This window comes from Acinonyx jubatus, chromosome B2 (assembly GCF_027475565.1).
Source record: "Acinonyx jubatus isolate Ajub_Pintada_27869175 chromosome B2, VMU_Ajub_asm_v1.0, whole genome shotgun sequence".
In the NCBI taxonomy this organism is placed as follows: Eukaryota; Metazoa; Chordata; class Mammalia; order Carnivora; family Felidae; genus Acinonyx; species Acinonyx jubatus.
This window is the reverse complement of record NC_069385.1, coordinates 119,207,115-119,223,441: the sequence shown is the minus strand read 5'-3', so window position 1 is coordinate 119,223,441 and position 16,327 is coordinate 119,207,115. Positions and strand designations below refer to the sequence as shown.

General features: G+C 55.5%; 1 protein-coding gene across 10 annotated transcripts in view; it reads right to left on the bottom strand.

The window, feature by feature from the left end:
- Nucleotides 1-16,327, bottom strand: part of TNXB (tenascin XB) — a 62,407-nt gene that overhangs the window by 19,023 nt on the left and 27,057 nt on the right. For 8 of the 10 annotated variants that reach the window (XM_053223002.1, XM_053223005.1, XM_053223007.1 and 5 more), the window contains 12 exons: nt 15,691-16,050; nt 12,352-12,654; nt 10,797-11,096; nt 9,052-9,339; nt 8,481-8,789; nt 7,641-7,949; nt 7,219-7,521; nt 6,474-6,824; nt 4,620-4,943; nt 3,875-4,225; nt 2,021-2,344; nt 1,276-1,626 (listed from right to left, as the gene is read on the bottom strand). In XM_053223002.1, coding sequence (XP_053078977.1) covers nt 1,276-1,626; nt 2,021-2,344; nt 3,875-4,225; nt 4,620-4,943; nt 6,474-6,824; nt 7,219-7,521; nt 7,641-7,949; nt 8,481-8,789; nt 9,052-9,339; nt 10,797-11,096; nt 12,352-12,654; nt 15,691-16,050 — 3,873 coding nt within the window. The remainder of the gene's footprint in view (nt 1-1,275; nt 1,627-2,020; nt 2,345-3,874; nt 4,226-4,619; nt 4,944-6,473; nt 6,825-7,218; nt 7,522-7,640; nt 7,950-8,480; nt 8,790-9,051; nt 9,340-10,796; nt 11,097-12,351; nt 12,655-15,690; nt 16,051-16,327) is intronic. The other 2 variants (XM_053223003.1, XM_053223006.1) reach the window with 2 other exon arrangements.

Genomic DNA, 16,327 nt, shown 5'->3' with positions numbered 1-16,327 from the left:
CTGGGCCTCCCTCCACTGGGGTCTCCTTGGCACCTCACTCCATTTAGCTCATGTTGAGTGCTCCCAAACAGCTCAGAACCCCCTTCCCCAACTGGAAGCCTGGAATCTTCCTGGATCTGTTCCTGTTCCCAGCTGCCATCAGACTCAACAGTGTGCAACTCACTCTCAAGTTCCTCCTGGGTCTCCTCACTCCCCACACCTGCAGCCCCACCAGCCTGGCTTGCCTCACCTGCACTCCCCCAACACCGTTGCCTCTCACCTGAATCTCCACGTCCCTACTGGGCTCCCTGCCTCCCTGTCCCACCCGTTCCTCACAGGGGGCCAGGATGAGCCTTTCAGCGAACATTTGATGGTGTCAGCCTTAGCTTAACTATGCAACAACCCTCTCTATCCCCGGGAGAAATCCCTGGCTTCTGAGCTGCTCCTACCGCCCACCCCCATCTCAAGACTCTCTTTCCAACTCAGAAGATCTCACACAAAATCCTCTTGGTCCCTCTCACGGGCCACTGGTTTCCAGTCCTTGGCACCAGCTATGATGTGGATCTGACTCCAACACTGTCAACAAGCTAACTTCTGCCCAACTTCGGTTCTCAGCTGTCCCGTGGACACCTGCAGGCAGGCTGGCTTAGGCATGCTCTCCAGTCTGGCCTGGCCCTGGGGCTTCCTGTCATACAAATATGCCCTGTTACCTGACTGCTGGTTCACAGCCTGTCTCCCTGTGCTTGGGAGCCCCATCACCATAAGAACTTGTCTCTCTGCCATGATCAGGCTTACCCCAGGGAACTCCCACAGTGCTTGGCTCAGGACACCCAGTCTTGTTGGCCCTTGGGAATCCTAAGTCTGGTAATACCCCAACCATGGGGCCCGGAGGTGCTTCCATCAGCATGCTGTGTCCTGAACAACCTCTGTCTCCCCCTCCCCCTCAGCCTCCAGTGAACTACAGAGAGGCCGAGCCTCTGGGAGAAATCAGGGATGCAAGTACAATTCTGTCAAAAAATTCTAGGAAAGCATCCAATTGCTTTGTTGTGAGTGAGGAGTTCTGCTACTCAAAGTGTGCTCCTGCGACCAGCAGCATCCTCATCACATTAGAATGAGAATCTCTGGCCCCAGCCCAAACCTGCGCCATCTGAGCGTGCCCTTTACCAAGATCCTGGGGCCATCTGATGTGCAGCAGAAGATGTGTTGTGTCGAGTATTTGTTTTCATGCAGGTGGTAATAATGGGAAAGTGTTGTAGGGCCTTCTTCCCCACCAGCCCAGCTCTCACCCTCACTCACCAGTCACGCCCACAGTGGACACGGGGCCCCAGCGCTGCCCCCTGTGCAGGCCATACAGGTGCATCTTGTACTTGCGCCCCGGCTCCAGGCCCCCGACGGTGACCTCACTCTCCTCACCCCCGACACGCACCACCTGGGGCCGCCCGTCCCTGTCCTTGTACTGGACAGTGAAGGAGTCGAAGTGGCCCTGGGGGACGGTCCACGAGAGGCTCAGCGAGTCTGGGGATGATCCTGTCACTGTCAGCTCCCCCAGCAGGGGCTCCTCGGGGGACTCTGGGGCCTCCGTGCTGGGCTCTGTGGGGCTGGGGGTCTCTTCCACCTCAGTAGAGGTTGGGGTCTCTTCCTCTGCAGCTGAAAAGGAGACACACAGAAAGGATGAGGCAAGATCCCCAAGAGATGTCCTTGGATCTTAGGAGAATGGAGAGCTGTGACCATGTCTGGGGGCCCCAAATTCAGTTCAGAGAAGCCCATGCTTGGGGCTGGCTGGGCTTGCTCAGCTGACATCTCACAAACATGCAGGAGAGTCTCCAGGATCGGCTGTGGGGAACCCTAGAGAGCCACCAGCACAGCTTATGGAGGCCCTTCTCTGCCCAGGAGGACCCCTTGGTCCCCAAGGGGAGGCACAAAGGGCACCATGGTTCAGCCTCCAGCTAAGGGACCTCCTGCACCCCACTCACCCATCACCTGAGAGAGGTGACCCCCCTCCCTGGCTGACCCCACCCTGGGGCTTCCACCGTCCACTCACCCGTCACCCCAAAGGCAGAGACGGGGCCCATGCGCTGGCCACCGTGGAAGCCATACAGGTTCATCTTGTACTTGTGGTCTGGCTCCAGGCCTGAGATGGTGACCTGGTCCTCATTCCCTGGCACCCTCACCGCCTTGGGCTGCCCATCCCCGTTCTTGTACTGGACCAGGAAGTGGTCAAACTGGCCCTCGGGGACAGTCCAGGAGAGGTGCAGGGAGTCAGGGGTGGCGTCTGTCACTGCCAGCTGCCCCAGCCGTGGCTTCATGGGAGGCTCAAGGGCCATGGTGGACGGGGCTTGGGTGGTCATGGCTTCATATTCTGGAGCTGCACAGAGACACACAGGGACAGGTGAGGACAGGCAGGCAAGTCAGAGTATAAGCAGGTGTATTACAAACATAAGATAATGAGGAACACAGCATCGCTGGCCACAGTGGCTCTAACTCATCTACTCTTCCCAGTCCCTCAATGTTGGCCTTCTCTGCCCCTTACCCTCATCTCGCCCTGCCCTCACCCACCCCTACCCACACCCCGCCACCTCTCCCAGTTTTTCCTGCACCCACCTCCCCTGCACACTGTGCCCTGGGCCTCCCTCCACTGGGGTCTCCTTGGCACCTCACTCCATTTAGCTCATGTTGAGTGCTCCCAAACAGCTCAGAACCCCCTTCCCCAACTGGAAGCCTGGAATCTTCCTGGATCTGTTCCTGTTCCCAGCTGCCATCAGACTCAACAGTGTGCAACTCACTCTCAAGTTCCTCCTGGGTCTCCTCACTCCCCACACCTGCAGCCCCACCAGCCTGGCTTGCCTCACCTGCACTCCCCCAACACCGTTGCCTCTCACCTGAATCTCCACGTCCCTACTGGGCTCCCTGCCTCCCTGTCCCACCCGTTCCTCACAGGGGGCCAGGATGAGCCTTTCAGCGAACATTTGATGGTGTCAGCCTTAGCTTAACTATGCAACAACCCTCTCTATCCCCGGGAGAAATCCCTGGCTTCTGAGCTGCTCCTACCGCCCACCCCCATCTCAAGACTCTCTTTCCAACTCAGAAGATCTCACACAAAATCCTCTTGGTCCCTCTCACGGGCCACTGGTTTCCAGTCCTTGGCACCAGCTATGATGTGGATCTGACTCCAACACTGTCAACAAGCTAACTTCTGCCCAACTTCGGTTCTCAGCTGTCCCGTGGACACCTGCAGGCAGGCTGGCTTAGGCATGCTCTCCAGTCTGGCCTGGCCCTGGGGCTTCCTGTCATACAAATATGCCCTGTTACCTGACTGCTGGTTCACAGCCTGTCTCCCTGTGCTTGGGAGCCCCATCACCATAAGAACTTGTCTCTCTGCCATGATCAGGCTTACCCCAGGGAACTCCCACAGTGCTTGGCTCAGGACACCCAGTCTTGTTGGCCCTTGGGAATCCTAAGTCTGGTAATACCCCAACCATGGGGCCCGGAGGTGCTTCCATCAGCATGCTGTGTCCTGAACAACCTCTGTCTCCCCCTCCCCCTCAGCCTCCAGTGAACTACAGAGAGGCCGAGCCTCTGGGAGAAATCAGGGATGCAAGTACAATTCTGTCAAAAAATTCTAGGAAAGCATCCAATTGCTTTGTTGTGAGTGAGGAGTTCTGCTACTCAAAGTGTGCTCCTGCGACCAGCAGCATCCTCATCACATTAGAATAAGAATCTCTGGCCCCAGCCCAAACCTGCGCCATCTGAGCGTGCCCTTTACCAAGATCCTGGGGCCATCTGATGTGCAGCAGAAGATGTGTTGTGTCGAGTATTTGTTTTCATGCAGGTGGTAATAATGGGAAAGTGTTGTAGGGCCTTCTTCCCCACCAGCCCAGCTCTCACCCTCACTCACCAGTCACGCCCACAGTGGACACGGGGCCCCAGCGCTGCCCCCTGTGCAGGCCATACAGGTGCATCTTGTACTTGCGCCCCGGCTCCAGGCCCCCGACGGTGACCTCACTCTCCTCACCCCTGACACGCACCACCTGGGGCCGCCCGTCCCTGTCCTTGTACTGGACAGTGAAGGAGTCGAAGTGGCCCTGGGGGACGGTCCACGAGAGGCTCAGCGAGTCTGGGGATGATCCTGTCACTGTCAGCTCCCCCAGCAGGGGCTCCTCGGGGGACTCTGGGGCCTCCGTGCTGGGCTCTGTGGGGCTGGGGGTCTCTTCCACCTCAGTAGAGGTTGGGGTCTCTTCCTCTGCAGCTGAAAAGGAGACACACAGAAAGGATGAGGCAGGATCCCCAAGAGATGTCCTTGGATCTTAGGAGAATGGAGAGCTGTGACCATGTCTGGGGGCCCCAAATTCAGTTCAGAGAAGCCCATCCTTGGGGCTGGCTGGGCTTGCTCAGCTGAAATCTCAAAAACATGCTTGGGGGCTTCCAGGGTCAGCAGTGGGGAACTCTGAACAGACACCAGCATAGCTCATGGAGGCCCTTCTCTGCCCAGGAGGACCCCTTGGTCCCCAAGGGGAGGCACAAAGGGCACCATGGCTCAGCCTCCAGCTAAGGGACCTCCTGCACCCCACTCACCCATCACCTGAGAGAGGTGACCCCCCTCCCTGGCTGACCCCACCCTGGGGCTTCCACCGTCCACTCACCCGTCACCCCAAAGGCAGAGACGGGGCCCATGCGCTGGCCACCGTGGAAGCCATACAGGTTCATCTTGTACTTGTGGTCTGGCTCCAGGCCTGAGATGGTGACCTGGTCCTCATTCCCTGGCACCCTCACCGCCTTGGGCTGCCCATCCCCGTTCTTGTACTGGACCAGGAAGTGGTCAAACTGGCCCTCGGGGACAGTCCAGGAGAGGTGCAGGGAGTCGGGGGTGGCGTCTGTCACTGCCAGCTGCCCCAGCCGTGGCTTCATGGGAGGCTCAAGGGCCATGGTGGACGGGGCTTGGGTGGTCATGGCTTCATATTCTGGAGCTGCACAGAGACACACAGGGACAGGTGAGGACAGGCAGGCAAGTCAGAGTATAAGCAGGTGTATTACAAACATAAGATAATGAGGAACACAGCATCGCTGGCCACAGTGGCTCTAACTCATCTACTCTTCCCAGTCCCTCAATGTTGGCCTTCTCTGCCCCTTACCCTCATCTCGCCCTGCCCTCACCCACCCCTACCCACACCCCGCCACCTCTCCCAGTTTTTCCTGCACCCACCTCCCCTGCACACTGTGCCCTGGGCCTCCCTCCACTGGGGTCTCCTTGGCACCTCACTCCATTTAGCTCATGTTGAGTGCTCCCAAACAGCTCAGAACCCCCTTCCCCAACTGGAAGCCTGGAATCTTCCTGGATCTGTTCCTGTTCCCAGCTGCCATCAGACTCAACAGTGTGCAACTCACTCTCAAGTTCCTCCTGGGTCTCCTCACTCCCCACACCTGCAGCCCCACCAGTCTGGCTTGCCTCACCTGCACTCCCCCAACACCGTTGCCTCTCACCTGAATCTCCACGTCCCTACTGGGCTCCCTGCCTCCCTGTCCCACCCGTTCCTCACAGGGGGCCAGGATGAGCCTTTCAGCGAACATTTGATGGTGTCAGCCTTAGCTTAACTATGCAACAACCCTCTCTATCCCCGGGAGAAATCCCTGGCTTCTGAGCTGCTCCTACCGCCCACCCCCATCTCAAGACTCTCTTTCCAACTCAGAAGATCTCACACAAAATCCTCTTGGTCCCTCTCACGGGCCACTGGTTTCCAGTCCTTGGCACCAGCTATGATGTGGATCTGACTCCAACACTGTCAACAAGCTAACTTCTGCCCAACTTCGGTTCTCAGCTGTCCCGTGGACACCTGCAGGCAGGCTGGCTTAGGCATGCTCTCCAGTCTGGCCTGGCCCTGGGGCTTCCTGTCATACAAATATGCCCTGTTACCTGACTGCTGGTTCACAGCCTGTCTCCCTGTGCTTGGGAGCCCCATCACCATAAGAACTTGTCTCTCTGCCATGATCAGGCTTACCCCAGGGAACTCCCACAGTGCTTGGCTCAGGACACCCAGTCTTGTTGGCCCTTGGGAATCCTAAGTCTGGTAATACCCCAACCATGGGGCCCGGAGGTGCTTCCATCAGCATGCTGTGTCCTGAACAACCTCTGTCTCCCCCTCCCCCTCAGCCTCCAGTGAACTACAGAGAGGCCGAGCCTCTGGGAGAAATCAGGGATGCAAGTACAATTCTGTCAAAAAATTCTAGGAAAGCATCCAATTGCTTTGTTGTGAGTGAGGAGTTCTGCTACTCAAAGTGTGCTCCTGCGACCAGCAGCATCCTCATCACATTAGAATGAGAATCTCTGGCCCCAGCCCAAACCTGCGCCATCTGAGCGTGCCCTTTACCAAGATCCTGGGGCCATCTGATGTGCAGCAGAAGATGTGTTGTGTCGAGTATTTGTTTTCATGCAGGTGGTAATAATGGGAAAGTGTTGTAGGGCCTTCTTCCCCACCAGCCCAGCTCTCACCCTCACTCACCAGTCACGCCCACAGTGGACACGGGGCCCCAGCGCTGCCCCCTGTGCAGGCCATACAGGTGCATCTTGTACTTGCGCCCCGGCTCCAGGCCCCCGACGGTGACCTCACTCTCCTCACCCCCGACACGCACCACCTGGGGCCGCCCGTCCCTGTCCTTGTACTGGACAGTGAAGGAGTCGAAGTGGCCCTGGGGGACGGTCCACGAGAGGCTCAGCGAGTCTGGGGATGATCCTGTCACTGTCAGCTCCCCCAGCAGGGGCTCCTCGGGGGACTCTGGGGCCTCCGTGCTGGGCTCTGTGGGGCTGGGGGTCTCTTCCACCTCAGTAGAGGTTGGGGTCTCTTCCTCTGCAGCTGAAAAGGAGACACACAGAAAGGATGAGGCAAGATCCCCAAGAGATGTCCTTGGATCTTAGGAGAATGGAGAGCTGTGACCATGTCTGGGGGCCCCAAATTCAGTTCAGAGAAGCCCATGCTTGGGGCTGGCTGGGCTTGCTCAGCTGACATCTCACAAACATGCAGGAGAGTCTCCAGGATCGGCTGTGGGGAACCCTAGAGAGCCACCAGCACAGCTTATGGAGGCCCTTCTCTGCCCAGGAGGACCCCTTGGTCCCCAAGGGGAGGCACAAAGGGCACCATGGTTCAGCCTCCAGCTAAGGGACCTCCTGCACCCCACTCACCCATCACCTGAGAGAGGTGACCCCCCTCCCTGGCTGACCCCACCCTGGGGCTTCCACCGTCCACTCACCCGTCACCCCAAAGGCAGAGACGGGGCCCATGCGCTGGCCACCGTGGAAGCCATACAGGTTCATCTTGTACTTGTGGTCTGGCTCCAGGCCTGAGATGGTGACCTGGTCCTCATTCCCTGGCACCCTCACCGCCTTGGGCTGCCCATCCCCGTTCTTGTACTGGACCAGGAAGTGGTCAAACTGGCCCTCGGGGACAGTCCAGGAGAGGTGCAGGGAGTCAGGGGTGGCGTCTGTCACTGCCAGCTGCCCCAGCTGTGGCTTGATGGGAGGTTCTGAAGGTTCATCCTCCTCTTCCCTTGGGACTGAACAGAGACAGGAGAGAGAGAGACGGGGGGGGGGGGGGGCAGGATGACCATGGGGACACTGCTCTCCTCTGCGCTCTCACAGCCATTTGGAAGGTAGCACAGCTCTCCTTGCTCACCTGTGAGGGCCTCAATGTGGGCAGGACCCACACGCTGCTGGCCATGGAAACCATACAGGGTCACTGGGTATCTGTGGTCAGATTCCAGGCCAGTAAGGATGATGTCATTCCGGTCACCACCTACTTTGACTACTTGGAGTTGCCCATCTTTGTCTGTGTACTGGACCTCAAAGGAGTCAAAATCTCCCTCCATCACTGTCCAGGAGAGATGCAAGGTGTCTGGCGTGGCTTCCTCCACAGTCACCTCCCCTAGGCGGGGCTCAGGCCCTGGAGGACCTAGGGCCTCGGTTTCGATATCTTCTCTGGAGGCTGGTTCAGAGAGACAGGGAGAGATGGGTGACCGGTCTGTCATTGCAAGACTCTCCAAGAAGAGAGAACGAGGGAAAGAGTGAAGGACGTGACGGCAAGAATTCAGCAATAAAAAGGACCAACTATGATACAGGGGATGAATTTCCAAGGGATTGGAAACCAAGCACAGAATATGTATTGTACGTTCTGTTAAAAGAGATGCTTACAAAGGCAAAACCGTAAGGAGAGAAAACAGTTAGTGGCTGCCAGAGGCTGGGTTTGGGAAAACTGATTGCAAAGGGGCATGGGGAAATGGGTTTCTTGGGTCAATGGAAATGTTTTATATCTCAGTTGTTGCAATGGTTTCATGACTTAGACATTTACCAACACTCATTGTTCACACAAAATTGTATGTAAATTATGCCTCGATAAACCTCATCCCTTCCCCTAAAAGAAGGGAAATGGGAAGCTCAGAAATCCCCTGACTGGGTCAGGTCAGGCGAGCTGAAGCCAGAAGGAGGGACGGCATACTCTGGCCACAGCCTCACTCACCAGTCATGGCGATGGCAGAGATGGGACCCACACGTTTGCCCTGGTGCAGTCCGTACAGCAGGAGCTTATACCTGCGGTTTGGGTCCAGGCCTGGGATGCGGACCTCCCTGAGGCTGCCCTCCACAGGCACCACCTGCGGCTGCCCGTCTCTGTCCTTGTACTGGATCACAAAGGAGTCAAACTGGCCCTCAGGGACTGTCCACGAGAGGCTCACAGAGTCTGGGGTCACGCTGGTCACCTGTAGCTCCTCCCCAAGACGGGGCTTTAGGGGATGCTTTGCTTTAGCATCATCCACCGCACTCCGGATCTCTGAGATGGAGACAGAAAGGAAAGAGCTGCGTGTTTCTGGTGGCCTGGGTGACCTCAAAGGGCAGGACTGAGAGGTCTGCAGACAGGGCTTTGCCACAGCTGAGTCCTATAGGGCCAGTGCTATGGGATTGTGCAAGGAGAATAACAACTGTGATGGCAGCCACCACAAGTGGCCACCTGCTTCCCTGGCCTGGCAGGTTGCTGATGCCTTCCCTGGGGGAGTCCCAGGAGTAGAGCCTGGCCCCGCAGGGCATGTTCTCACCTGTGGTGCCTTCGGCAGTGAGGGGGCCATGGCGCCTCTTGCCCAGGAGCCCATAAAGGAGGAATCTGTACTTGCGGCCAGTGTCCAGAGGGGTGATGGTGACTGAGCGCTCATGGCCCTCCACAGGCACCACTTGGGGCCCGTCCCTGTCCTTGAACTGGACGACAAAGGAGTCAAAGTGGCCCTCGGGGACTGTCCAGGAGAGGCGCAGCGAGTCCAGGGTGGGATCTGTCACCCATAGCTCCCCAAGGCGGGGCGGGGCCCCAAAGCTGGCGTCACCTTGGGCAGCTAAAAGAGAGGAAAGATTCTTATGTTTATTTTTTTCCAGGATGACTCTTTGACTACTTCCCGCTAGAGCTGGAAAAACCCAGGACTGCCCAAATGATCAGTGCTTCCCCCAAATATTTCCATCACCCTCCCATCTCTGCTACTGTCCCCAACTGGCTCATGCCTCCCTCCACTTAGCCAGTGTGACATCTCCGGGAAAAAAGAATCCCTAGCTTCCTGCTTATCTTATTCCTCCGACTTTCCAGACTCTTCCCGCCTACTAAAGACTATTTTCCTAGTAGGGTGCATCTTGGTTTACTTATTTTCTTTTACCAAGAAGCCTACCCTTTGTGATTTGACTGGCCCCTGGGGAAATTCTGAGGGTCCTGGGGACATCAGAGGGGGCACAGGATCCCCAATGAGTGCAGACAGCAGGTGGGAAAGCAGGATGTTATGATGGAGGTGGCCCTCACAGGACCTGGGAAAGTAGTGGGGGCTGCCAACTTGGGGTGGGGGGAGGAGAAGGGGAGCTCACATGGAGAAAGGATCTGGTGTCTGTCCCAAAGCCATCCTGAGGCCTGAGAAGGAGCTGGCCCACTGCCTTCTTGGCCAGAGAGGACGCTGACAGCATTGTTATTGCTAGAGTTTTCTGGCATCAGGGAGCCCCCAGGGGCAGGGGAGGGCCTGGCCTGAAACCCAGGAAAGGGGCACAGCTGGGCTGGAATTGACTGAGACTGGCTGGGCAGCCAGCCCTGGGCTCCTCTGGTTCCCAGTTTCTGAGGCTCCAGGAAGAGGCCACAGGAGGGAAAGGGTCCTCTGGGGGCTGCAGATAGGGGATGCAATGAGCATAAGCCAGTAGCATAAGAAAACTGGGTGATGGCAAAACTCTCAGGAGGTGACGGCTGCACAAGGTTGATGGCGGCAAGACCCAGGCAGGCAGAAAGGGCTCCTGGCTCCCTTCACCCCTCCCCCAGCACCCCCAGTCTGTCCCACCTTCCAGGAAGTGTTCTGAAGGGGCTTCCCCCATTCAACAGAAGTGGAAATTATGAAAAGAGAGAAAAAATCAACCAGCGGAGCAGACCCAGGAACTGGGCTCGTTTTCCTTGAACTGGGGCAGGCAGTGTGGCTTTTCTTTTCTTTTCTTTTCTTTTTTAAGTGTTTATTTATTATTTGGAGAGAGACAGATAGAGCGTGAGGAGGGGAGAAGCAGAGAGAGAGGGAGACACAGAATCTGAAGCAGGCTGCAGGCTCTGAGCTGTCAGTCAGCACAGAGCCCGATATGGGGCTCGAACTCACAGACTTTGAGATCATGACCTGAGCCAAAGTTAGACTCTCAACCGACTGAACCATCCAGGGGTCCCACTGTGGCTTTTCAAATGAATCAAAAGAGATGGACAGAGGGCAGACCAGCAGAAGGAAAGAGATAAGGCAGTGTGAAAAATGGTGTGAAGGCCGCTGGGGGGCTGGGGGGCTCTCACCTGTCTTTGCCTCCACGGAAACTGGGCTGCGTCTTTTCCCATCCTGAATCCCAAAGAGCAGGAACTTGTATTTCCTACTGGGCTCCAGGCCAGGGATGGTGACCTCGCGCTGGTCTGCGGCCACAGGCACCACCTGGGGCTGCCCATCCCTGTCCTTGTACTGGACCACAAAGGAGTCGAATTCACCCTCAGGGACCGTCCACGAGAGGCTCACAGAATCCTGGGTCAGGTCTGTCACTGTCAGCTCCCCGAGACGTGGCTCCTGGGGGGACTCTGTGGTTGGGGCTGGAGGGAGGGGAGCTAGGATCCAGGAAAACAAAGAACATGGCTGAGGTCTTGGGCAGGAGAACTTCCCCCTTGAACTCCTGGCCTCCCAGGGCCTCAAGGGATCCTTAAACTAAGATAAGAAACAGTTACATCCATATTTTCCCTGACGTGTAACTGAAATGTAGCATTTCCTTCAATGATGAATATAGGTGACAAACCACTGAGGTACCAGCAGTACTTGTGATTCTACTGGATTGTGATTCTATTAGGAATCAACAGATGTTTTTCCATCACCTTAGAATTACTACAGAAACTTCAAAATACCGTTTACTCTCATGACCAACTACTTCTAAACGTGGGTATGTTATTATACAATCCTCTAACTCTTATTATTTAATGAATAAAGACGTTCCTGTATTACTAAATCATAAATTTGAATTTAAAATATTTTGATAATTGAATATCAATATAATTGGCTTCCTCTGTAATCCTATGCCTTTATTTTATGTATTTTAAAACACTGCTCTGAGGGGTGCCTGGGTGGGTCAGTCAGTTGAGAGTCTGACTTCAGCTCAGGTCATGACCTTGAGATCACGGGTTCGAGCCTCATGTCAGGCTCTCCGCTGTCTACATGGAGCCTGCTTTGGATCGTCTGTCCCCCCTCTCTCTCTGCCCCACCCCCCACTCACTCTCTCTGTCTCTCTCAAATAAACTTAAAAAAATAAACTTAATTTAAAAAAGATAATAGAACACTGCTCTGAGAGGAGTCCATGGGTTTCACCAGACACTGGCAGAAGAAACGGCGGCAACCTGTGCCCAGGAAGCTAAGAGCAAGGGCCACTTCTGGGAGGAAGGCAGGCTATAGCACCCAGGGTGCTAAGGGCCTCTGAGAGGAGATTCAAGGAATGCGTGCCATTTAAGCTCAACTAGAAAAAAAGGACATCAGGGGAAGGTGGCAGCTGTGTCCAGGTCACAGCAGGGTTGTAAAGAGAAAGGAAGGGAACAGCTGTGGGCAATCAGGGGAGACAAACAGTCTGCAACTGGATTTAGATCAAATGGAAGCAAGACATTCCTGCCTGGGGGAAAGGGCAGAATGGAGATGGGGACTGGGAGGGCAGGGAAGGTTCTAGCTGGGGAAGACGCCAAGGGGCCAGGGAACAGAGTAAGGTGCCTGTGACCTCAGGAAGGACCTGTGGAAGCCTCTGAGGCAGGATCTCAGAGAGGGTTGTGGGGTGGGGAGGATTCTGGGTAACCAGGGATGGGGACTGCCTCATCCCTGCTCACTCACCAGTCACAGCTACCACAGAGAGGGGGCCCACACGCTGGCCACCATGTAGCCCATAGAAGTTCATCTTGTATTTGCGTGCAGGCTCCAGGCCGGGGATGGTGACCTCACGCTGGTCTGAGGTCACAGGCACCACCTGGGGCTGCCCGTCCCTGTCCTTGTACTGGACCATGAAGGAGTCAAACTGGCCCTCTGGGACTGTCCATGCGAGGCCCATGGAGTTGGGGGTCACATCTGTCACTCTCAGCTCTCCCAGGTGTGGCTCCAGGGGGGGCTCCGTGGCTGGAGTCTCTTCCGGTTGTGGAGCTGACAGAGATGGTGGGAGACCGTTAGGAAAAGCCCCTCTTTTCCTTGTTAGTAGTTATGTCTGTTGTTTTTGTGGTGTCCACGAGGTGGTTCTGATTAAAACTACACTAATTTGGCAACATCTGTCCGGCCACAACCCCTCACTCAGTCCCTGCCAGGATCTAGGGCTGTGCTGGGGCTGGGGAGGGGTGTGCACCATCACTGAGACCCTGGTAAAGTGGCTGAACTTCCCTTGTGCGTCAGTGCTCCAAGTCCCCTCTCCCGGGACCCGCAGACTCAGTGTTTGCCTGGCATCTTTGTTGGGTGCCTGGTCTGTGTCTCAAACTCATTAAGTCCAAAACCGGGCTCAGAGACTCCCCCCCACACACAACTGCTCAGTCCACAGCCTCCCCACCTTGGCAAAGCCACAACTTCATTCTGGGCATTGTCCGAGTCCTCTCACACCCCACATCTAGCCTGTGAGGAAGTTCTATTGTCCCCTTCAGCAGCTGATGCCCCCTCACTAACTCCGCCCTGCTGCCTCCATCCCCAAGCACCAAGTGCCACCGGCTCTTACTGGACTATCAGGGTCTCCTAAATCATCTCCCTCCTCCACCCTCATCCTGCCTCCGATCAATGTTAGTCAGAGCCTGTTCCCAAAATGACTTCCATCTCACTCAGGGCAAAAGCCTCTGAGGTCCCAAGTGATTGATCATCTCTCACATATCCCCCTCCCCCCATTCCAAACATTCCTGGCTTGCCCACAAATGGTCAGGGCACTTTCCCTCTGCCCTGGATCTTCTTCCCAAAGGCCCGCGTGCCTTGTCCTCTCCCTCCTTCAGGTCTTCCATTAGAGAGGCCATTTCCTACCCCCTTTCTACCCATTCACCATCGCCTGCTGGACTTGGCTTTTCTCTCCAGGGCTAATCACTGTCACGTTCAGTAGCGCTGACAGATTTGCGCAGTTTGGTGTCTGTTTCCCTCTGCTAGAATGTGAGCTCCATGGGCAGAGGCTTAGCCTTGCTCACGGCTGTGTCCCCAGGCCCTGGCACACTGTGGGTGCTCCACAAATGCTTGCTAAATTACTGCACGACTCTGCTGGGAAAGGCCGAGCTCAGAACCTGTTGGTCCCCACTGCCCCAGAATCAGCTGAGTGTGGGCGGCATTCCTCAATAGTGACCAAACCTAGAAGGTGGTCCCAAGAAGTAAAACAGTGGAGGAGGCTGCTGGGTGTGGTTCCCAAGAGCTGTTTTCTCTGGCGTCTGCAGGAAGATAAGACTAAGCTCCAGAAAGATAAAACCTGCTTTAAAAATGGGCCGTTGGTGAGGCCTCAGAAAGACAGAAATGATTCTGAGCAGGGAGGGCAGGGCTGAAGGCAGCTTAAGGTGGGTGGGAGTGGCTGCATCTACTCAGTACCAGGTATGAGAGCTGGTATTGTATTTCATGTTCCTTCTAGCTCTGATAGGTCCTGTAGCATCCGTTGCCTGCTCATTTGTGCCCTGTCTGTACTTCTTTCTGTAAGGAAGAGAAACTATCCCTCACTGTCAAATAAGCCTTACTGTTGTGGCTTGGCTTACCTGGAAAAGGTAGAACTACAACTACCCATGGGCATGGCAGTACCATGCTGCATTTGATGTAATCTTTTTCTAATTTAGAAATGTTTCTTTTCTTCCTTCCTTTCTTCCTTCCTTCTTTCTCTTTTCTTCCTTCCTTCCTCCTTCCCTCTCTCCCTGTCTCTCCTTTCTGTCCTTACTTCCTTCTTTCCTTCCTTCCTTCCTTCCTTCCTCCCTCCCTTCCTTTCTTTCCTTTCTTTTTCTTCCTCCCTCCCTCTTTTCTTTTTTCTTTCTTTCTTTTTTTCTTTTGTTCTTTCCTTCCTTCCTTCCTTCCTTCCTTCCTTCCTTCCTTCCTTCCTTTCAGTAGGCCTCATGCCCAGCACAGAGCTCAATGCAGGCTCAAATTCATGACCCTGAGATCAAGACCTGAGCTGAGATCAAGAGTCACACACTTAACTGACTGAGCCACCCAGAGGCCCCTAGAAATGTTTCTAATAGGCTGTGTACATATTTTCTCCTGGCAGTGGTACAGCATGTGCTTTATGCCAGGCACAGCCCCTTGGTCAGCTCAGCAGGCTCCAGCTACCCATCACTTTTCCTACTCTGACAATGGAGCTAACTGAAGAACAAAAAGAAATTAGGAGTAGAAGGTTCTGTAAACTAAGCCAGCCAAGTCACTGTAAGGTTGGGCTTCGTGGGAGTACAGACACCATGCTCTGAAAACTTGTTTTTCTGCTTTTAAGTGTTTAATCTTTCTCTTTATACTAAAAGTTGTTTTGAAAAAGGTGTGTCTGTTTCAGTGAGCAAAGGGAAAAGGGAGGCCCCTTCCTGTGACCGAGGTGGGCAAGTCAGCAGGAGAATAGCCAAGTCCCAGAGGTCTGCCTTGGTTCTGGTCCCCAGCTGCTGAGGCCCTGGAGGGATTCCCCAGGCTGCTTCCTCTGTGGTGCCCAGGTGGTCCCAACCTGGGCCCGAGGCAGGGAGTGGAACGGATGTCCCTCTTTGCTTCAAAGTCACTCACTGGATGAGTGGTAAAGAAAGTTTCCAGCTACTGATGGAGAGGCCCAATGCCTCATGCACATCTGACCACCTAAGCAGCTAAACCAGCCAAAGAGGACAGAGCAAACCCCAGACTCAGGATAATTATAATCATCTTTGTGGCAACACTGGCAGCATGTGTACTCTGTGCCTGCCCTTCCTTAGTGCTTCATGTCTGTTAACTCATTTAATCCTCACTACAATTCTGTGGGCGGCTGTTACTGTCCTCATTTTACACATGAGGAAACAGGCACAGAAAATTTAAAATTGTTAAAGGTCACAAGGCTGGTTATAGCCCAATCCCTGGCGAACTGCTCTTTTTAGGTCCTCCCTCAGTAAGGGGCAGGGTAGGAGGAGGTGGTGGGGGCAAGGGGTCATACTACCACTGCAGCAAGGGAGAGCAATGGCCACAGGAAGGCTGGGGGCCACTGGTGGGAGGAAAAGGAAGCAGGCCCCAGCTCTCACTCACCAGTCACGCCCACGGTGGACACGGGGCCCCAGCGCTGCCCCCCGTGCAGGCCATACAGGTGCATCTTGTACTTGCGCCCCGGCTCCAGGCCCCCGACGGTGACCTCACTCTCCTCACCCCCGACACGCACCACCTGGGGCCGCCCGTCCCTGTCCTTGTACTGGACAGTGAAGGAGTCGAAGTGGCCCTGGAGGACGGTCCACGAGAGGCTCAGCGAGTCTGGGGAAGATCCTGTCACTGTCAGCTCCCCCAGCAGGGGCTCCTCGGGGGACTCTGGGGCCTCTGTGCTGGGCTCTGTGGGGCTGGGGGTCTCCTCCACCTCGGTGGGGCTGGGTGTCTCCTCCACAACCTCCTGGGGGGCTGAGAGAAGAGATGAGGATACAGACTTACAGCCTAACTTGCTTTGTTGGCGAATTATGACAATCAAGTATATCCAGCAAATAAAGACCTCAAGCCATAGGCTTTGGGGTTCGGGTAGCATTTGTATCAGCCATTCAGTAACTCACTGGAGATAGTTGAGACAGGCCCCTGAACCCTATAGGTACTGCTGGCAGGAATTGTACTGGTGGATTCTGTGGGGGTGGGGGTGGGTGTTCCCCACCCCCACCCCCACCCCCACCCCCACCGACCACAGTCT